The sequence below is a fragment of the Nuphar pumila genome, chromosome 3 (genome assembly GCF_984573655.1).
Source record: "Nuphar pumila chromosome 3, dmNupPumi1.hap1.1, whole genome shotgun sequence".
In the NCBI taxonomy this organism is placed as follows: domain Eukaryota; kingdom Viridiplantae; phylum Streptophyta; class Magnoliopsida; order Nymphaeales; family Nymphaeaceae; genus Nuphar; species Nuphar pumila.
In genome coordinates, this window is record NC_143251.1 from 139,017,629 (window position 1) to 139,040,754 (window position 23,126).

Genomic DNA, 23,126 nt, shown 5'->3' on the forward strand with positions numbered 1-23,126 from the left:
TGCGCGGGTGTGGCTGGCTTTCAGATGATTTGGAGAATTAAAGACTGAGGTGCGATGCCCTTAAGTGCCATGTATAGAGAGACTGGTTATTTATAAGCATTTCTCTAGAAGTGGGAGCTTACTATGTTCAATATTTTACAGTAATAATGCAACTTCTTCCACTAGATCGACATACATATTAATTTTTGTGTGTGTGTGCTCTCGCGCATGAATGGAACTGCTTCTACTGCATGCATGAGTTAAGTATTTTGCACCAACACAGAGTCCAGTCCTTGCATGTAATCCAGTGACAGTATTATGTGTGTGTGTGTGTGTGTGTGAGAGAGAGAGAGAGAGAGAGAGAGAGAGAGAGAGAGAAGGGCTGCTAAGAGCCATTAAGGCCGTGCCCACCTGTTTAGGTCAGTGTATTAATAAGAGCTAGAGCATTGCTTGTGATGCGTGCTGCATTTCCTACTGTGGTGTTAAGTCCATGTAACACTGTCCCATGGTAATCACTGAAGCCATCCAAGCAGGTATCTTCACTAGTAAGCGCTGCACTCATCCAAGTCTGCATATTGCTTACCTGAAACTCAAGCGTGCTGCTCTCCAGCTTGCGGATTTCGAACAAGGACTTGTGAAGATTATCCAGAGCAGCACCAAAGCACTCAATGCAATCCGCAAGGGCCACACTTGCTCTCCCCCTGAGTCCTAGTTGCTTTAGGCCCACTATATACAGAGAGACATTCTTGGCTTCTGCCAAACTAACAGAGATTGCAGCACGCGCGAGACAGCTTGCGTTTCCCTTTACGGTGCTTGGCCAAGCAGACAAGGTCCTGAAGCACAAGTCAGGGTATTGTGTTACACTGCAAGCGTTTCTTAGGTAGTTATTTCCATCTTCTCTTGCTATGCATCCCAAGAACAGTAAAAAAACAAGGATTACCACTGTGGTGGATCTCAATGACATTGTTTGTGAGTAAAAGTGAGAAACCCAATTACCAAAAAGCATTGAGTGGGAGGGGAGAGTAAGAAGACACCTTTATATGCATTTCAGTGAGGGGGGAAGGTATGTGAATGCATTAAAGAGTGGTAGAAGGGAAGATGGCAAGCCAGCCAGATATTTCTTGTTGGTTCGGACTTTTAGGTGTTGCAGGTAATGCTTCTTGTGAATTGGCTCTGCATCTCGTGAAGGAACAGCAGGGCAGCTTGCATAAGGGGGATCTTCCATAATGTTTCTCATGAATCCAAGATACAGACATTCAGGAGTCGCCATCTGACAGCCGACCATCTGAATCCATCTGGCAATGCCGCTGAGATGGCCGTTATCTGCAGAGTGGATTAGGTGAAACCGTGAAACAGTGCTTTACAATGTTAGGGCATGCTGGATTTTCTCAATATCTTGTGATTGCAAATAGGGATGGAAGTTGACCGGGGCGGGGGACAAAGTCTCCACCCCCGCCCCGTTTCAAAATCTGGACCTTCATCCCCGCACGGGGATGGATTTTAACCTCCACCCCCGCCTTCATCCCCGTTTCATGTCCTCCATCCCCGGTCCAAACGGGGGTGAGGCGGGGCACCGTTTCCCCTCGGTCTATAGTCATTCCTTAAAGGATTGGGGACGGGGCGGGGCGGGGCGGGGCGGGGCGGGGGAAAGCGTAAGTCCATCCCCGCCTCCATCCCTGCACGGGGATAGATTTTAACCTTCATCCCCGTTTCATGCCCTTCATCCCCGGTCCAAACGGGGTGAGGCGGGGCGGGCCCCGGTATCCCCTGGTCCACTGCCATCCCTAATTGCAAATCACACACACATGCCATTTTCTCAAGTTTGTTGAAACATAAAAAAGGTGCAAGCTGCGATTAGGGGTGTCAACGGATCGGATCTCAGCATAAATGGGTGGTTTCAAACCCGGTTCCAATTAAGAGGTTCTGGTATTGGATTCGTCCGATTGGACCTACCATAGGTAAAACCATACCTGTCATACCCACATCCGATTAAAATTAGATAAACCTTAATCTGGCCCATACCTGGTAAGATAATATTTTTATATTTTTTATATCTAAAATATTATAGTTCTTAATTGAAACTCAGGTTGCATCTGGATCTGGTATGAAATTTCATAAACCATACTTGATCCGTATACTAGTTGGTTCTTGTAAATCCGATCTGAATTCTTTTTATTGGTCGTGTTTGAAGTAGGGTCATAACTGCAGGTATGTTTAGAAAGTGAGAAAGCAATTTATTTCGTATGAAAACAAATACTTTTTCAGATGACACTACTTTAAATTAAACATAGGGTTCATTTTCCTAAGTTAATGAAAAAAAAATAGATCTTTACTTTTGGGATACTTGGAGGGAACACCCACCCCTCTCCTCAAGCAGGGACCATTAGCTGCCCCCCCTTGGTAAAACCCTTGATTTTCCCTCTACCCACCGGGGAGTACATCCAACTTCGACCTTGCCCCAAGGGATCCCACCAGCAGGTTTCCAACTTGTGACATCTCACCAATTTGGTGACATTCAAAAGTCACCCCTACCAGATTATCAGAACAGGGTTATCGGAAATGCTATAAGAGGATGGAAAACTGTTTTCTAAAGGTGGAAAATGCCAAAAAATTTATGGAAAATATGTTTCTCATATTTGGAAAAATCATTTTCCATGCATTTTCTGCACGTTTCCCACGTGTTTTCCTTTCGTGAGGTTCATGTTTCTCATGTTTTGTTTCATCAATTTATTAATGCCTTCTTTTTCCTTAAACATTTCTCATGTGTTTCTCACATGTTTTCCAATTGTTTCTTAGTAGGGATGGCAGTGGACTGGGGCGGGGGACAAGGTCTCCACCCCCACCCGTTTCAAAATCCGAACCTCCATCCCCACACGGGGATGAATTTTAACCTCCACCCCCCCGCCTCCATCCCTATTTCATGTCCTCCATCCCCGGTTCAAACGGGGTTGAGGTGGGGCGGGGCCCCGTTTCCCCTTAGTTTATTGTCATCCCTTAAAGGATTGAGGATGGGGCGGGGCTAGGCGGGGATTGGAACGAGGATGGGGCAGGACAGGGAAAAGCGTAAGTCCATCCTCGCCTCCATCCCCGCAGGGGGATAGATTTTAACCTTCATCCCCACCTCCATCCCCGTTTCATGCCCTTCATCCCCGGTCCAAACGGGGTAAGGCAGGGCGGAGCCCCATTGTCTCCTAGTCCACTGCCATCCCTATTTCTTAGTTTGCTATTGACGTAGGAGCGGGAGCGAGATTCAACTGGATTCATAGGGTCTATTTGGATCCATTTTGATTACTTATGATCTTTTGTAATTATCTAGTTTGAATCATAGTTTATGATCATCTTTGGACCTTATATGACATCAGTTCTATCTCATATCCGTAGTAGGATGTGGTTAGTTGAATTTAATGTTTGTAGTATAAAACACGACATTGAATCATGTTATGTTTCATACCTAACCAAACAAACATGAGAAACTAATTCATTGGATTGATAACTTGCAGGCTAAATTTGTGATTTGGATCACCATTATGGGGGTCACCTGCGTGGCCAACGGAGTGGTTGTGAGGGTGATGAGTTGAAAGCACCAGAACGAACCCCACTGGAGCATGGGTGTGTTTGTACCTTTCAGAGGTACGAAGATACCCCCAACTGATATTAAGTATCAGACCTAGACGAGACCTTCTAATGCCCAGACTCAGTATGTTGACGCCACTACTTCTCGGACCCAAACGGGCTGGATCCAGTACGCCATTTTTTTATGATCGACCCAATTTGGACCTGACTTTTCTATGTATTTAACTGATCTGGATTCAATCCGTTTGCATCCCTAGGTCCAGTGCTTGATCAGAGTTGGGTGAAAGAATATCAGTCACTGGTTATAGCACTGGTCTTAGAAGACTTGGATCCAAACTTGCTCGGCTGGTCAATTACAGGTCAAAGCGCAAAGTTGAGCTCACTCAGTCAAAGTCAAGACTCACCCTTCACTCATGAAATTCAAGTTGGTTCCAAGTCAAAAACATGGTCACAGATCTTGTTATTGGGATTTTCTCAGCAAAGAAAAATGTCACAATGAATTTAAAAAGTTTTTTTTTTCTCAAGAAAATCTTGAGAAAATATCAGTCTATTTTTAAATCTAATAATATTAAGTATAAATAAATTTTTTGAGAAGGTATATATACATATAAAAACACAAGAAAAACATTAACAACATAAAATATATAAAAATATAAATATTGCACTAGTAATGTGATAATATCATGATAAAGCATAATATATTTAGAATAAGTGATATTTTGAAAATATCTTTTTTATGGGTTACATCAGTTTTTGAAAAATCTCACAATAAAAACGGGAGATTCTAAAAAATTAGCCAATGTATCCAATATACTTCTCAAGAAAATCTTGGTGAGGAAAGCCCTGTGATAAATTAAATTGTTTTGTGAAAAATATTGGTATATAAGAACTGAAATATGAGAACTAGAAATATGAGCATTTCTAACACTTTTTTTTGCAAATTCAACCATGCAGTGAATTTGCTGGAAATCAACTGTTGGATTGTGTATTTTTGTATAAAAAAAATATAATTTTTGGATGATTTAACATTTATGAAGATTATAAGCCATTGATTTTAAAACCTTAAAAAATCTTACTTATGCATCATAATTAGATGATTGAAGAGCTGGTCCTTATAAAACAAAGCAGATAGATCACATCCTTACCGTTAGATTTAATAGAAAAGAACAAAAAATCCATGAAAATCGGCGTTCACGCCGTCCTTCTCATATTCTAGTGACTAATATATATATATATATATATATATATATATATCAAGAACATATAAAAATAAAAAATAATTATAAAATTTGTATCATGATATTTTCAGAACAGGTGACATTTTGAGAACATTTCATTCTTGGAGATTTTTTGGGGTTTGAAAATAACGATATTTTCCAAATATCGCCGATATTTTTGACAATAGTCTAAGATTCACCGAGCCCACTCGTTTAGACGAGCCGATTCGAATCGGGCGAGTCGCATCGTTGTGCTCACCAACTTCTTTCCGTGGCGGTTCGCAAACTTTGGAAAATCTTCCCACCAAAATCTCAAACGGATCACCGAAAATCCCGACCACGCTCTGCAAATCCAGAACAAATTTCAGGATCTTGATCGCGATTTTGAAGGAAAACCAAGGCGTCGGGATCGCGAAAAACCCTATCCCCAACGGATGATGCAGTCGAGGACAGAGAAGAGGTTCGGAAGATCTAAGGGCATTTTTTTTTTGTTATTTTTGATGGTTTCTTCAATCTTTTTGAACGGAAAACATTATCGATTTCTTGCGAGGACGAAGAAGAAATCTCGATATCTTGATTTGTTGATTTTGTTTCGTTCTTGAACCTTCTTTTCCATTGTCTTCACCCATTGATTCGTTTACTTAGGAGATGCTATCTATTCCGAAAAGGATTGCCGATAATCGATGCGATAAACGGTGATTCTAGGGATATGTACAACATTCATTGTCGGAAAATTGCGGAAAAGCGGAGTTTTTGATCTTATCGGCGAAGCATGATAGGTTGGAATTATACCGATTCCGATTTCGAACTCGATGATCTTCTTTTCATTGCTTTGAATTCCGGTTTCGAAACAAACGATCAGTTTATTGAGTGGATCCCCTCTTCGCACATTCTATCTCTTTTTTTCGAGTGCTTTCGATTTGTAGAGTTACTACATGAAATCATTTTGGTTTTGTTTCTTCTCTTGAAGGCCGTTTTGCTGATTCTTCGTTCCAAAGTTACTTGACGAAGGAATTCCCTGTGTTCCAGAACGTTATTTGGAGTGCAAAACAGCCAACAGCTTATCGAGTGAAGAGCTTCCTGTAATCTGTTTCTTGGCTTTCATTATGCTAGATTATTGATTGTGGTAGTGTAATTTATATATCATTTTGGCTTTCCTTAATAAGAGATTTGTTACTTTGCAGTATGTAATAGTAGTTGGACATTGGATTTTGTCACTGCTTTAAGTTTTTTTAGAACCTTCATATGCGCGTATCCATTATCAGCTAATTAGTTTCAACATCTGAGTCTGACACTTCGAGCATATTTGATATATGGAAATTTTGAATGGACGTGATAATCTCATATGTAGAGGGAAAATGAAATATCGACACAAAAGAGAGTGTATTTGGGGTGCTTCAGGATATATTTGTTCTTTTTTGTATTTGCACAAGAATAGATATAGTTTCTGAAAAGTATGGTGAAGATGAGGGATTTGTACCTGGGGATCCTTGGCTCAGATGGAGTGACTTTATCATCCAAACATCTCACCTGATCCTTGACAGTACCACTCATTTTATTCCTTCTTGGTACACACAGAGATGTTCCAAACATTGGTTGCTGTCTTTTTCTGGGAATAGTGAAGGTTCAACAGTTATTTAGCACTTTGTAATTTAGTGTGCAGCACGTAAACACGCTGAACTACTTGAGCTTGTCCTGTTCAAGCTTGGCTCATCAAGGCTGTAATTTAGTGTGCATGCACATGTATGTATGTATGCATGCATGCATGCATGTGTGTATGTATGTATGTATGTATGTATGTATCGTAGTTACAAATATTGGCAATATTTTCAAAATATCGCGATATTATCACTGTAAATTTAGCAAATGATAATATAGGTAAAATATCATGATATTTTGAAAATATCACCAATTTGATAATATCATGATATTATCACAAGAATATCGTGATATTATTGTGATATTATCACAATATCAATTAGTTTTACTGTTTTTTTTTTTACATTTTAAATATGTTTTTCTTCTTTCTTTTACATTTTTTTACTTATTTATTTTATTTTTTTGTCTAAACATGATATTTTCTTACTTATTTTTGTTATTTTTCATATTTTTAAGCTCCGAGATTTTTCCCTTATAATATCGTGAGAAATAACGTCACTGAAATATAGCTGATACCGATATTTGTGACTATATAGTATGTAATGTATGTATCATTGGTACCAACATCATTTTTTGGGAATTTCTTGGCTAGGGTTTCCTCGGCCGTTTTTTCTAAAAAGTGGGTTTTCTTGAGAAAATTTTGGGAAAAACTTTGAAGTTTTTAAGAAATTAAAAAATATAAAGAAAAATAAAGCAGATAAGAAAAATAGGTGTTATTAGTATTTTTTCTTATGAAAATCTGGAGAAACAGTTAGAAAAATTTTTAATATAAAAGAAACAACGAAAAAATATACTCAAAATATATAAAATAAGAAATTGTTTTGAAAAGATTCCAATATAAATTGTGATATCATTGCGTTATTTGTATTGCTGATATTTGAAAATATCATGATATTTCGTTCTTTATAACTATCAGTGATATTGGTGACTATATATATATATGTGTGTGTGTGTGTGTATTTATTATATATATGTGTGTGTATGTATGTATGTCTGTTCATAACAAACCCACACGAGCCAAGTTAATTTGTGCATCATGTGTTCATGCTCGGTTTGTGTGACCTTCACAAGCAGCTTGCATCTCAGCTAGCTGAGCTAATTTTACTGTCTTGAGTTAGCTTTTTAAAAATGACAAATTGAGCTGAGCCCAGTCATGAGCTGCTTGTATAGTTTCCAAGCTCTATTAATTTGTTGATATAACAGAAGTGAATTCTTTTACTTATACATCTTGTTTTCCCTAATGAGTTGTCATCTGGTTTACCATGTATCTTGCATCTGATGTGAAACTTCCGTGGGCCTTTACATGGAATTATTTTCTTGCCCATGGGTTTGTTTAATTGAACTATTTTTCCCCGTATAATGACTTTCAGAGAAATGGTCTAGTTGGCATTTTCCTAAAGCGTATGTTCACAGGATGAATTGAAGTTTCTAATCTCTGCTAGATATGACACGACAATGATGGAACCCAAAAATCGTCATTACATGTGAATCTATGAGACCTGAAGAGTGGAGAACCAACTCGTCTATTGATGATGATGGACGATGAGGCTTTCTTTTGGATATAGAAAACAGTAATTTGTATGTTTTTCAGTTATTGTAGGATACACAATCAAATGACATCATTCCCACGTGGACCATTCTATTTCTTTCTTGAGAGTAGGGCTGCAAAACAAGATGAGCAGCTTGCTGTTCAGCTCAGCTTGGGAATTGAGCTCGGCGAGCGGGCTACAATCCAGCTCATTTAGGTATCTGAGCCGAGTATGAACAGGGGAAGCTCGGCTAGTTTAGGGTCGTTATATATATTATATGTTATATAACATATAATATATATTATATACATATAACATATATATTTTATACATATATTATATACATTATATAAATTATTAAATTTTAAAAAACACTTAAGATTTTTTTTTATAAAACGAGTGAGCTCAGCTCGTGATGAGCTCACAAAACGAGCTGAAGCAGCAGTTTACCCTTAACGAACCGAGCCCGAACAACCCAAGCTCAGCTTGTTCAGCTCGTTTACCTGCCCTACTTGAGACTTGAGAGTGATGCATCCTGCTAACTCGAGAAATAAATTTGAAGACTGAAAAGATATGAAGAAATAGCACAAAACTTCAACTCATAAGCATAGCCAAAGTGTGAATAAATTTGGGGTCTCTCATGGTTTTATTGAAGGAAAACATATTTTATTTTCTCATATTTTTAAATTTTAACTGAGGATTGAAATCACTCATTAATATCCCAATAATTCCATGAGTATTTACAAAATTATAAAAACATAAATTTCTCTCACTTTTTATCTTATTCTTGGAATATGCAATGACCATTCTCTAGAAAGAAGCAAGTTTGAGAACCTTCAGATAAATGCCATTTGAGTATCTGGATTGAGTACTTTTTATCATGGTTATAGTGACTTTCTAGATGGACTAGATAGGCAATCTGCACCTTGATTGGCATCGTCTTGGTACCCATAGGCTATGGTGTTATTGCTACCCAAGAGGTTTGTTATTTTTCACCAAACCTAGATAAGTTCAAATCTTATCTGCTCCCAGCTACTCAGATCACAGGACTTCTTATTCCAGTGCACAGAAGTATGCTTGTCATAATGTTGCTTATAGATGATTTTTTCAACTCTGCTTCTTGCTAGAACGAAATCCATGCCTGCTACAAATTGTCAGGTGATGCTTGTTAGAGAAACTAGGAGAACTTACATTTCTATTAAATGGATTAGATGGCTACCACAGACCTTAATTATCCCCATCTCAGTTCCGCAGAAGACTATGTCATTGGCAGCCAAGAGGCTTGTTATCCTGCTTCCGGCTGAAAATGCCCCCACTTTTTGTTGTTTCTCCCTTAACCAAACCTGCTTAGAAAGCTCTGCTTAGTCCAATGCATATATCCAAATATTTAGAAACAGAAAATGTTGATAGACAAAGAATTAGTTGACCAAAAAAGAGAAAAAAAAAACACCTGAAGGATTCTCGGAGAGGACTTGCAAGTCAAGTACATGAAGTCCTCTACCACTGCCATTGTCCGCACAACATCTTTCTTGCCTGCTGTTGCCACTGTGACAAGTGACCCATTCTGCCTTTTTCTTATCTGCATTAGTTTTTGTTTTTTTAATAGGGGCGACATTTTTTTCCTAAATGTGATACTTCATGAAGATACATACCTTGATATTTGAACCTTTGACAGCTGCACCTGCAGTATAGAGGCAGTCTCTGTAGACAAGAAGAGAGTTGACAGGTTTGTTTTTCATCCACCAGCTCTTTGCAGGCCCTTCAAATTCACGCCTCTGATCAGTCACCAAATCTACTTCCTGAGAAATATTTGGATCTATACATGTTAATGAATTTTACATGACATGGTTGCTTGATGCATTAATTGTCATCACTGTAGGCATTCTGGTGATGTTGTTACGAAAAGCATTATTGTCACCACCATAGGCATTCTGGTGATGTTATAAAGAAACATTAATACATTGTGCACTTCCAATGTACAGCTAATAAATGTGCCACTAGCTCTTTGCTAACTATTAAAATGCCCACACTGATGACAATTAAATGCATGAAACCACAATCTATTTTCTAAGTTTTGTTGACTTGTTGACATCCATATATATATATATATATATATATATATATATATATATATATATATATATATATATATATATATATATATATATATATATATATATATGAAACTGTGTTTATTCCTATCTTTAGAACAACAATAACAACGGTAATGATCAGAAGAAGATGAAAGCCAGTCTCTAAGAATTAACAGCAACAAAAAGACGAGTTGATGGGCATGCTTATCATTTATCAGCTCATTGCAGGCCCTTCTATGTTGACCCCAGAGTTACTGGAAGTGTCTAGGTAAGTGGGGAAGTGCGCTTCGAAAGCGCGAAACATCGCGCTTCCGAAACGCCCGGGGAAGCGCCACCCTTTAATGGGAAACACGCTTCCCTTTTATGGGAAGCGCGCTTCCCCCATTTTTTTTCAAATTTTTTTGTATTTATATATTTTTTCTCTTTTTTCGCTTCCCCCTCGCTTCCTAGGTCGCTTCCGAGACGATTCCTGATTCACTCCTAAGTCGTCCCACGCTTCCCGCTTCCTAAAATTTTGAAAGTGCCTCGCTTCCCGCTTCCGCTTTCTCAACTGGCAACCATAGTTGACCCTATAATAAACAACCATTTGGGGGCCGCTCAGATAAACTGATCTCATTGTGGATGCCATTAGGTTGGTTCCAACTAAATGAAAATCAACACGTACCTCTGATTACCATTAGATATGCTGATTGTAACCGTGCAAAGTGCACAATTCAATCTAGTGTACCCAATGGGCATCTTGCTTTTTCTTTTTCCTTTTTGGAGGAGGGATACTAGTATGATTTGATTATCAAATTGGGCGACCTTGAAATGTCATGATTTTTTTTATATTATGGACTATTTTGGAGAAGAACCATGACCATCAGCATATCAGAGATGTTTTTGACGTGTATTTACACAAAGACACATGTATAGACATGCATCTCTCTCTCTCTCATTTCCTTTTCCTCTGGTGGTCCTTTTCACTACTAAGCTGTCTATTCAAAAGCAGGTTGATGTCTAACACATTGCTTTTCATCAATTTGGAGGTCTGGAGCATGTAGTATATTTTAGGTGTGTTTCTCCAAATCTTAGCATTTATCATGTGAATAGGCATTCCGATATGTCACTCTTATAGTTTGATCTTGAAATGGAAGATCGTCAATGTGTCCAACTGTCAATCATACTTCATCCATATTTAGTTATCACTAGGATCATCTGTCCACCAGAAGATTCAAAAAAATAAAAAATAAAAGGAGAAGAAGATTAACCTGAATACTTGAATCCTTGCAACCTAGGTAAATCTTGCCTTGTTCCACAAAAAGTGCCTGTAAGTATTTATTTTTGCAGATAACCTTGACAATCCCTGATGCATCACAGACCTGAAAAATCATTCTTTTAGTCAAACTTAGGTTCACAAGCTGTTTGTCATGTCCTGATAGATTCTATTTGAGGAGTTTTAGTGCATATTTTTTAGATGATGATGGTGACACTTTACTATTATGGAGAGTTGGTATCCTCAAGATATGAGGAAACATCACAAGTAACTTGAGCTCCTACAAGAAGGATCTTGTGCCTTACCTTGAGACCTCGGCTCTTTGTAATGGCGTAAAAGAGGCAGTCATGCACCTCTACTCTATGAATTTGTTCCTTCAGTTCAACTACAGCCAAACACTCCAACTTATGCTTTACCATCTGCCAAATCTGTAAAAGAACTATGGATTTTTAAATTATATAGGGAAACATTATCTTTAGTACTCTAACAAATAATAAAACCAGTGTAATTCGAAGAAGGCGGCGTTCATTACCCTGACGGTCTTGTCTGTGGAGCCACTTAAGAGGCTATCTCCTGGCTCAAAGAGAGCGAAGCATGTCACTGTTTTTTTATGCTCCTTGACTTCGTGTACAAGTTTAGCTGACCTTCCATTGATATCCCACACCTTAGGCAGTGCCCCATGATGTCAATTTTAAACATGATAAATGCAACATACTAGGAATTATCACACAATGCTGCAACTATGCAATGAATGGCTGATGTTACTTCAACTTTAGATTGAAAACAATTGTGAACCTTTTATGAAATATTCATCTAGCTGAGAGTGATTGTGTTACCTTAACTGCACCATCCGAATGCCCACTGTAAAGCTGTCCCTTGTAATATATAAGTGCATGTATTGCTCCACTGCTTTTGTGTCCAAACTCTAAAATTTGTGTGTGGACACATGAAATATGCTGCTTTTAACATAATAATTAGTAAGTGGGGGTGAAGCTAGTCATTCAGTATGATTTTATTTGTGTAAAGCAATGACATCTATGTGAATTTAGAAACAAGTTAGACTTGCAGATAAATGCAGTGGCATATGGTGAACAGATTGTAAGGCCATCAAATGTATAACTAATTTATAGTGGTAGTGTGATAGGTGCTCATTTGCATGATAAAAGCCATTGGTAGAATTAAAATTAGGAAAAGGTAATCTGCTACAAGGGCTTGAAGCTTTCATAGGAGAGAGAAGTCAAAGTCACGGAAGACACTTCTTAAGTTGAGGGGTCTAATATTTGGAAAAATCAGCATTAAAAAGTAAGGAGGAAGTTAATATGACGCACTTTATCTGAATTTGATGGTATGGAATAATCTATTGCTTTCACTAATTCCTCAGCCACCCAAGTCACATTTGATAGCCGTCTTAGTGACTCTCGCAGTTGTTCAGAAATATTTACAAGTTTTTGCATTCCTGCAGTACACATCAAAATTTAGGGGCCTATTGAAGGTGCTTTAGGAGATACTGTCAATATGAAGCACACAAATTTCTGTACAATACCATGGCTAGAGGCATAGTTGAAGAGGAAAAGACATGCAAGAAGTCTGTCCTCCAGCTCAGATCCAGGATGTAGAAAAAGTGCTATTCCAGTTAACAAGGTGTCACATGCAGAATCTTGTAGGGAATTCCCCGCTGATGCAAATTCATACCCCATCCGCGCAACAACTATGAGGCAATCTCTTGAAACTCTTAGTATCTTACTCTGAAGCCCCTTTCCTAGTGCATGGAAGACTGGATTTCCCATAAGAATAATGCTCCTTGAGATCTTGCGACACCAACTTTCAGAGTCGATTTCCTGCAAGATTTTTTTCCTTTGTTATGAACAATTTATTAATATTTGCTTCTTCATTATTCAATGAAGATTAACAGGCAACAGTATCTAGTGAAATGAAAAGCAAAGCCGCTTCATGTTTTCCATGGTGGGCAGAGGTCAGGGTGGGTGGGGTGGGGGGTGGGGGGGGGGCTGGAATACTCATGGTGTTTTACACTGCAGACACCAAAATAGGGCTATGATCAAGGTGGCACTCCTCCACCCGTAACAGGATGTCTGATCCATAATGGTGGTTTCTCCTTGTTATCAAAACAGAAAAAAAAACAATATAACTATTGTTCTGGCTCTGTAATTTAACTAAACAAGAAGAGCCTCACCTGTAAACTTTGGTCTGAAATGTCTAGATTTTTTATCATGCTCCTATGTATAGAGGAGCGTAAGCCTGCTTTCTTGATCAACCATGCAATAGTTGATGGTTTCCCTGTCACGGTGTAGTTCCCCCCTAAATTCGCTAGGATAGAAGCAGCCAATATCTGTGTGTTGGTGTTCTGGTCACACGAAACTGATCTCAGGAGGACCTCTATGGCCTCTTCTCTGAATATGCTCTTACCAACTGAGTCTTCCTGGAGCAAAATTAAGTTATCCCTTAATCATGGAAGCTCTTGCAGACATTTATAGGCATGTTAAAAGAAAAAGAGAATATGGACAGCCAGACAGGGAGTTTGTTCTCCGTGCTCCTTATAACCACATATGGTGTAACGAACATGTCTAAACAAAGTAACTTTGTTATGATATACATCAGATAGTATATTCAAACATTATTCAAGAGAAAGGATATAAAATAAATTTCCTGCAATGCTGCAACATCAACAATGATATAGCTCCATCGAACATGAGGTTGGATTGGTAGGAGAGGAGATTCAGCTGGAATTCCCTATGCATATCTTTTCCTACTTTTAGATCTTTTGTGTTTTCTTCTAGTTAGAGTCTTCATAAGCATAGATAATGGGATGAGACTATGAACTGGTAATTTGTACTGTCTATCTGAAGCAACAACCTCCCCCCCCCCCCCCCCCCCTTTTTTTTTCTGACAAAAGATTTGACATGATTCATTCTGGGTATGTGCAAGAATAAATCTGTCACCCTTCAAAGTGGAGTGCTTCTTCAAATGGAACTCTTTTATTATAAGAGAGAAGATTTACCATAATGTCTAGCTCAAGCAATAAACTTGCTGCAAAAAGTTGGTGCTCAACTTGTACTTGTTGGATGCAGGCTACCAACGTGTGCATAATGTTGGCATGACCTTCTTGTCGTATTTGGCGCAATAGACCTATGGCTGATGACCTGATGCATAAACAAACATTATGTCAAACATATTTAGTCATTATGGAAATGTTGTGTATCTTCTTAATAAGTTGACAGCTTCAATTAATTTGTTATAGAATTGTCTTCCTTAATTGCTTGTTTAATAAAAAATGAGTTATCTGCTGATCATAGTATTACCATGATACACTTAGGTGCTAGCACAAATTAATAATATTATTGACAATCACAACTCTTTCATTCTCAAGTTTGTTAGCAACAACTTAGTAATTTTAGGGCCAGAAATATGCTACTACAATATGAAGGATAACTGAACTAAAGAATATTGGGGAAAATGGCAAGCTGAAAAGAAAATAGGAGCTAGAATCTGGGTAACATTACATTAAATCTTGTAGATCATTTTTGTTGTGATGCCAGTCTGTCTTCAAAAGAATGAATCCATGCAAGATCTAATGTTTTTTAGCATATAAGTCACTAATGAGACAAGGACTCATGACCCATGTCGTCTAGTCTCATACAACAATGACAATGACATAGTAAACATGTGTTCTTGTCTTTTATGATACACATTTGCTGTTGAAGACCAAGAGGCCAATGGTGATGTAGCCTCCCTAATCCCTACAGTTTTGTGGATGTTAGGATACATGAAACTTGAGCTTGTGTTGGTTGAACTGTCATAGTTTCTCAACATCATAAGTTTAAGTTAATGCTGACACATATAACATATTGATCTGCTACTTTTCCTGATGACTAGGATATGCATGACTAGTGCAAACAACTCGATGAGTATTGTATCCATAACCATCCCTAGGAATTTCCTGTGTTAAGGTGGAATTTTGGGTCTTTTTTTTTCTATTCTGGGATCTAATCTTATAGTTAGTTGTTGTTCCAGCCTAGTAGAACGGCTGATGTTTCTTTGTCTCAGAAAACCTTTTTATCTTTTCCATGTTGGCTGTCCTGAAATTTGTAGTTTCTTCATATTCCAAGTTTGTATGGAATTATATTTTTTATTAGAGAATTTGTTGAACAATATTAAATTTTTTTCTGGTTGTTACAGGCATGGGCTCTTATCTTGAGCATGAGGCCATGTAATTTCTGCAGGATACAATATGGGGATGTACTATAAAGATCAGTCTTTGAATCAAGCAGCAATGTAAGTTTGAAGAGGATTCAATTGTTATCATCTAGATCTTTACTATATTTCATATATCCCGTCTTCATTATGAGTTTGTTTCTTGCTGTGTTTTATGGTATTATCATCCTCATATACCTTTTGTTCTTATTTTCCTTGCATTTTGTCCTCTTGACTTTATAACACAATTAATTATTAATAAGAAGCCTTACATAAAAGTTTCTTTGAGCATTCTTTTTCCTTTTGGGTTTCTCGTGTATATTTGTCATCTTCCCTTTTTCCTCACTGGAATCCAGGTCATTATTCTTTACCAATTTTTCATGCCATTTCTTCATCATTTCTGAATGGTTGCATGTTTCCTAATTTTTATTTTATTCCTCTGTTAAATTTCTGTTTTTATGTTTTCACCATGTTTACTAGGATTTGCTGCTAACTGCGAACTGCAACCACTAAATAATATTGATTACATTGATCAGTATTTTGTCCGTGTTTCCTACAATAGGGAGAAGAATTAAAAGAGTAATCTAACCCATTTTTTTGGTTTAGTTTGCGCTATGAGGATGAGAGTCTCATTCTACATATCACAATGTACAACTAATAGTGCAAAACTCATGTACTCACTTCAAAAGTAAAAGCATGACATGTTTCCAATCTTTGTACCCATGAAAAGGTTGGTTGTATGTTTTTAGGATGAGATCACATACTGTTACTAACATAGGGGAACAGCATGATTGCATGCACATACCTTGGCAACCGGAGAATTTCATATAAGAATTCAAGTACAGCACATCTTGCTTGTTCTTCTTTGCTCTGAAGAAGTCGGATAAAAGGAGCCATGGGAGTTACTTGTGCCAAAAAATTTCTACAGCTTCCATCTGATCTCATGCACTTCACCAATATGGTTGCTAAAGAAACCCTTTCCTCAAGATTTGTAGAACCAATGAGGTTCACAAGTCCAGGGAGAATCCTCAGAGACAATATTGCTGTTAGATGCATGTTATTAGTTGCATCATCAAATGAAGTTACCAGTCTTTCAATCATCATTAATGCTGCCACTGCAGGAATTAGAGATATGGATATAGGTCCCTTCTTATAAAGGTCAGCATTGCATATAACCTCCACTAGTGTTGGCAAAACTTCTAGAGATTTTATCTCTTCTGGAGTTGGATTTAACAGATAAATTAAGATAGCTGCTTCATAGATCTTTTTGTTTAAAGCATTAGCCAATGAATATATATCTGTGTTTTTCTTCTTGATGTAATTAAGTGTAGAACCATCTTTCAATATCAAAGAACATAGTATAGATATACATGCCCTTATAACTTCTTCAACTTTGGATGTCAAGATAAGATGTATCAGTTGGCTAAGCACTGCTTCCTGCAGCATTATACACCTTTCTAGGATATCGTTTTCTAATTTTCCCCAGATAGTTGAAACTTCTAAAATAGCATTTTCTCTGTTCCCTAGCTCCCTTGAGGAGCACAATGCTGATACTGCTGTTTCAAATCTCTCTTGTATTTCCATGCAGATGTCACTGTTGGATTGCAAGCTTACAACACCATGTATCTTTTGTCCTTGTGCAAAATCTATATTTTTCCATGGAGATCTTATCCCATTGTTGAATGTATAAAAGTTGTTTTCGCGTGCCATGCATGAGCAGTGGCCCGAACATCTGACATTTTCAGTAATTCTTCTACTATGTAAAGCTGTTTCCCTTTTGCTTCCTAGCGGAGTTGAAATATTGCTTGTTGGAAAGATATTGGTTACATTATCAGTCAAGTTGAACAAATATTGTATCTCGGCACTACTGAGTTCTGAGTCAGAGAAGTTCAAGTCACTGAAAGTGCTATATGATCTGCCAGAAATAGAGAACCTGTTAGTCATTCCATTGGCTTCTTGCAGTAGGCATCTTCTATATCCCAGTGGACATTTGTCTGTGTACTTCAACACTGGAACCAAATGATGACTGAACAGATTTCTGTGTGTTATGAGCACCAGTCAAAGTCAATAAAAGCCTGGAAGTTCCATAATTCTTCTCCAATAATCTAAACTAACCGCATCATTGAAAAGGAAAACTCATTCGATTTGAGAGTATGGATTTTACCTCTCAAACACACTCATATTTAGATAAGGGTCCTTTGATGCATGAACTTTAGCATTAGTGACTGGGATAACTCCTGGATTTTCACTTGCATGCACCTTTGCCTGATTTAAAGGAGTTTAGTTAGTATCCAGAGTCTTTATAGCTATTTTATCCTTCATTAGTTTGAAAATAACTTTGTTAGGCATGGACGCTTTGAGAATCAAAGGTGCTGCTTTATTTCAATTTGAGTGATTGATAAAACAAGCATGATGACTTCAATTATAAAGCACATTTTTTGTATCAAATGATCTTCTGCTAGTGAACTAAGGCATTTTTTCATCAACCATGAGGAGGTATGCAAATTCTTATAGGTTGTATTGAACACATTTAAAAAGAGTATGTCCAGACTCCAGAGACTTCTTGGTTGCATAAGCATATTATGTTCTCCCACTGCATCAAAGATGAATGCCAACTTTAATGTGATTCGTTCATTTGTTTGCCTATGGGCATGTAGATGGCAGATTATCCCATCATTGACCAAATTTAGACTGCAGCAGTCTGATAAAATAGGATAAATATGCCCTTTTATGTTTAATTTCTTAGTTAGCATGTAAAGGACACAATATGCATGTCTCATCATGCTGGTCCATCAATTTTTACTGTCATTTTTTTTTCTCCCATCAAACAAATATGAGTCTTGGATCTTTTCTGTTGAACACTTCCATATGCAATTTTTGATATTCCAGGTATTTTATTTGTTGAAGTATGTTATGCCATTTCCTTATATGTGTGAGTTTCTTATTGTGTTTCAAGTTCCAAACTCAAACTGGACCTTGATTGGTTTTGGCTGAGTACTTGTAATGCAATAGGGGAGAAATGAAAAAGGAAAGCATGATGGTGAGTCATTTTCATGTTGAATGATGAAAGGTTTTACATTATACTTGTTTGTCAAGTATTGGGTTGAGTAAAGCTATAATGGATGTCCTGGAAAATGAAATCATCCATCATTCATTTCTCTTTCATTGTGGCCATTTTAGTAATATATAGTGTATCTTGAAATTTGTTTTATTTATCTCATATTTGTGGCAGTATAACCTCTCTTTAGGAAAGTTGAATTCTATCAAGGCTCTTATAGAGAAGACTGGCAGAACCAGGTCAGTCGTTTCATTCTGGTCTCTTTTTTTCCCTGTTTAAGGATGTAAAGAGGTCAGATGTGGGCCTGGTTATGCTTGACCTTATCTGGTATCTGACTTTTGAAGAGTGGGTCAGGTTCTAGATCTGGTCTGATTTGGATCTCACACTGGAGTCTCAGATCTGTTTATGATTTGGGCGCCTGTGGTATGGGATCCACTTAAAATGGGAAAAATCTATTGATTTTCATGTGGAAAGCATAAAATGGGCCTGTTTAGACCTGAGTATAACCCAGATCCAACTAGACCCAATTGTATTTGTTCCCTATCCAACCTGGATTCATATAGATCTGAAATGATTGGTCAAATGCGCATCTGACATGCATTGGAACCCTGTTGCATCCCTAAAAAGATGTCAAATTATTTTATGACCAGAAGATTAACTTCAGTTCTCTAAATAATGCCGCGATTTTCGATTGTTCTGTTGCAAAAAGATCTTTTAATGACAGATAAGGCCAATGTTTACCTCGTGAAAATATTTTTCTTTCTCAGCATGTTGGCAGAACTCCAGATGTCCTGTCCCCTTATCGAGATACCTACACATTCAATTAGCATGTAAGGTGTCCTATGTGCATTTGTGAACTTTATAATAGACTTACATTTACACCAAAGTAGCAGCATAGAAACTGGAGGATTGGGCGTATTATGAATGAAAGCAGTTGATTTTTTCTAGCAAGTGTAATGAAGAATGCAAAAATACAAATTACAAGAGAACTCTTAGAAGAGTTTAACAAAGAGCCAAGTAGCACAAGCACGTAATGTGCACAATACACAAACCTGGTAATGTAATGAAGAATGTGGAAATACAAATAAAAAAGAGAACTCTTAGAAGAGTTTTACAAAGAGCCAAGTAGCACAAGCACATAATGTGCACAATACACAAACCCGCTAAGGGGCAAATGCCAAAAGGCAAATAAAATATTATTAATGAGTAAAAAAGAGAGAGAATAAAGCTACATTACATGAGGGAGAGACCCTCTATTTATAGGGATAAAGGAGCACCTAGAGGGGGGCCATTGGGGCTCCCATTATAGTCGTTGGGGAGCCCCAACGGTCATATTAATGACCGTTGGGGACCCCCAACGACTATAAGTGTGGGCCCCCCAATGGTCCCAATACATAAAAAATAAAAAGAATACAAAAAATTAAGAAATAGAAAAATCCTAAGAAAAATAAAATGTACAGCAAAATTATCAAAATACCCCTATTGGGTATTTTAATATAAATACATGAAATATATATATATATACATATATATATATATATTAACAGCAATATACTGGTATCTTTTCCCCTTAGCAACTATAGATGTACAAGGTACTTTTAATAGCAATTCCCATAATATTCCTGAAAGAAAATTAGGAGATACATGCCCCAATGTGTGATCGTATTCTGTGAATGTTTGTGCATTTATATCCAGGCAAAGCATTTTCACAATGCTAAGAGGAAAGTTGTGATGCACGAATTCCAAAGAAAATTTTTAGGAGACGTTGGATTCTGTGAATGTTTGCATTCTGTGTGTGCATTTGTGTCCAGGCAAAGCATTTTCACAATGCTGAGGAAAATCCTACCAACATGTGAATTTTAAAGAAAATTTAGGGATACATGTCCCATTGTGTGATCCTGTTCTGTGAATGTTTGCATTCTGTGCATGTGCAGTTGTGTTAAGGTAAAGTATTTTCACAGTGGTAAGAGGAAAATTGCTACAACTAGAGTGAATTTTATACCTTCACATTTAAAGATTCTTGGCACTCCTATGTGCCAGAGTGCTATTTTTCATTCTACAGTCCTGTTCAATTGCATATACTAGTTAATAACAAAGTCATAACTAAGTCTACTTGGATAAAGTATACGTCAAGCATTCATCTTGAGTTACTTTCACACACGTGCTCACACAACATATGTGCACCCACTTTTGCAATTGACCTCAAAAAAATGCTTATGTTTTTTTTCCTAAATTTTATTTATTCATCAATTTTGTAATTGGTGAGACTTTTCTATGTGACACTGTTTTCATATGGCTGATCTCCACGCTTTCTCTTATGGTACAGGAATATACTGTATTTATCCCAGAAGCTATCCTTTCCACTAGAAGAAGCAACTAGGAATCATTTTTGTAAATTCTTGTGAATGAGAAGATTAGAATAATCAAGTCTTTTAAAAGAAAGTAGAAGAAGATACAAAAATGCAAAATGTAGGTTAAGTCCTGTGTCACAGATGAAGCTAAAGCTGCAATTATTGCTTTGTAGGACAAATTATAATTGGAAAAATCACATGGACATCTTGAAGGCTTCCACCGTTCACTTGAACATGTAAACAGTTGCGTAAAGAATAATTGACATACCGGAACTCTTGTACTTCTTCGCTGCAGTTTAGCTGCCAAGAACTGCCCTCTCCATAGAAGACCACTTGATAATACATCAACCAATCTTTGTATCTCCGTGCCTGCTGTCTCGTCGTTTCATCAATTGCATTCTCACAATACTCATCAAAAGACTCAAGCTTTGCACTCTCTTGCAGGTCACACATATTTTCTCCTGCAGGACTTTGGTACACAAAGATCTGCTTCCACAGACCGGGTGCAAATTCTTTGCGAATGTCGCGCGGCGATGCCAGCATGGCTTGAAGAAAGTGAGACGTCATCTGCAGTTCCTCGCTCCTGAGCTTCCAAACCAGAGAGAGATAAAAATAAGCGCACGCCACGATATACTGATTCGAAACACCTCCTGTTCTTCCATGTTCATCTAACAGTGCTGGTATTTGAAGCATTTCCTCTGCTTTCTGCAAGCAAATAATTCTCGATTCCGATAGCTTCATGAGCTTGAGTGCCGCTTCTATTTTCTCAATCCCCCAGTAGAGGTTGGAGACGACAGAATGGTCAGCGAATTCAAAAAACTCTTGCTGTTTCCGAATGTTGAGCTTGGAAGCGTATCGGAGCTTCAAAGATTTACGTTGCTCGGGGTGCATGAGGAACTGAGACATGTAGTCATCTACTAAGATTGTCAAGGCCCTTAGTGAATTCAGATCTAATCTTTGGAAGCTGTTACCACCAGAGAATGAGGAGGAAGTAGATGAAAGGAAGGTATCCATGGTGGAATTCGGCGAGTGTAGTAGGATTTTGCTTTCTTGGTATAAAATAGCATGTGAGAGAGGAAGAAGGCATATGGATTGGAAGAAACATTTGCCCGTGAATGATGCAGACAAAAGACAACCAAAATTTTGGTGGCCCCACTGTTTAGTCTGAAAGTCGGTTAGGAGGCGGACGTTCCTTTCTGACTGAAAAAACGGTAATTATTTCATATGGGCTAAGTTGGGTCAGAGCTATTTTACCTTTTTCTTGAACAGTGGCAAACTAGGAACCTGATGATGACAGAGTCCACGCAGAGACAGCAGAGTGTAGCCTCCACCGTAGATTTCTGTAATCGACGGTGAGATGTAGGTCTTAAACACTACATGATTCATTCTCCGTTTAGTTCATCTCTTATGTGGTCACAGCCAATCACATGCAGCATTTTGAGTGGGACCCGCATTATGTTGCTGTGGGCCCATAGAATGCCCCCATGTGAAATTTTTGTACTCAGTGGGATTGGAACCTAAGACCCCTTGGTTATGACGGCAGATCAGGTGTAATCACATTGCACACTTTGAGTGTGCGGCTGCACCTTGCTGCCCTCCATCTGCTGTTGGACCCCACAACTGATAGCCTGTCAGCCAAAGATGGAGGGTGACCAGTTGCAACGCCGCACTCAAAGTGTGAAACGCGATTGCACCTGATCCGTGCTCCTTAATTATGATCAATGTTATCAATATCGGTGGGTATCAGCCTGTATCGGCTGATACAAATAGATGCTTCACCCCTGAATCGGCTATTTTTTAATAAATGTAAAAAATACTAAATATTAATTTTGTAATATTATATTAATATTATTTTAATGGTTGTAACTTGTGTCACGTTATGATTGACACATAATATTTATTATTAATATTATTTGGCTGCTATAGAACGATTCACTTGAGTATTGGTATCGGCCGATACACCCCCTTTGGAGTGCTTTACACCTTGATTTGAAATCTGGATATCCAACTGGCCCTTCCTGATCTGATTAGATAAATGGGTTGGATCTGCTTTGGCATTTTCACATCCAAAATCCAGTTTCTGTATGAAACTTACCTATTTCCTACATGTGTTATTGTATATGAACAGGGAAATTAGTCAATTGAACCTAGGTTTGGAAAGGGCTTTTGCCATGCTCGTCGACTACACCAGATTACTTATAGG

At 37.8% G+C, this 23,126-nt stretch overlaps 1 protein-coding gene across 1 annotated transcript; it reads right to left on the reverse strand.

Moving 5' to 3' along the window:
* Positions 1-394: 394 nt before the first annotated feature.
* On the reverse strand, positions 395-21,937 carry LOC149844058 (putative E3 ubiquitin-protein ligase LIN-1). The gene is made up of 17 exons (XM_090001023.1): positions 21,404-21,937; positions 21,192-21,331; positions 16,320-17,552; positions 14,322-14,463; positions 13,497-13,742; positions 12,849-13,143; positions 12,634-12,761; positions 12,142-12,261; positions 11,838-11,969; positions 11,611-11,733; positions 11,301-11,411; positions 9,610-9,756; positions 9,408-9,536; positions 9,184-9,300; positions 8,461-8,520; positions 1,230-1,302; positions 395-882 (listed from the first exon to the last, which is right to left on the reverse strand). Exons 1-17 carry the CDS (start codon positions 21,935-21,937, stop codon positions 395-397), a joined length of 4,218 nt encoding a protein of 1,405 aa, XP_089857149.1.
* Between the last annotated feature and the right edge of the window lie 1,189 nt (positions 21,938-23,126).

What these genes read in the sequence shown, in the direction of transcription:
- LOC149844058 (XM_090001023.1), bottom strand. Translation starts at nt 21,937, where the DNA reads ATGGATACCTTCCTTTCATCTACTTCCTCCTCATTCTCTGGTGGTAAC. An exon ending in CAAAGAGCCGAGGTCTCAAG is followed by an intron (nt 11,412 to 11,610) that starts GTAAGGCACAAG and finishes ATGATTTTTCAG; the next exon opens with GTCTGTGATGCATCAGGGAT. An exon ending in GCAAGGATTCAAGTATTCAG is followed by an intron (nt 9,757 to 11,300) that starts GTTAATCTTCTT and finishes AATATTTCTCAG; the next exon opens with GAAGTAGATTTGGTGACTGA.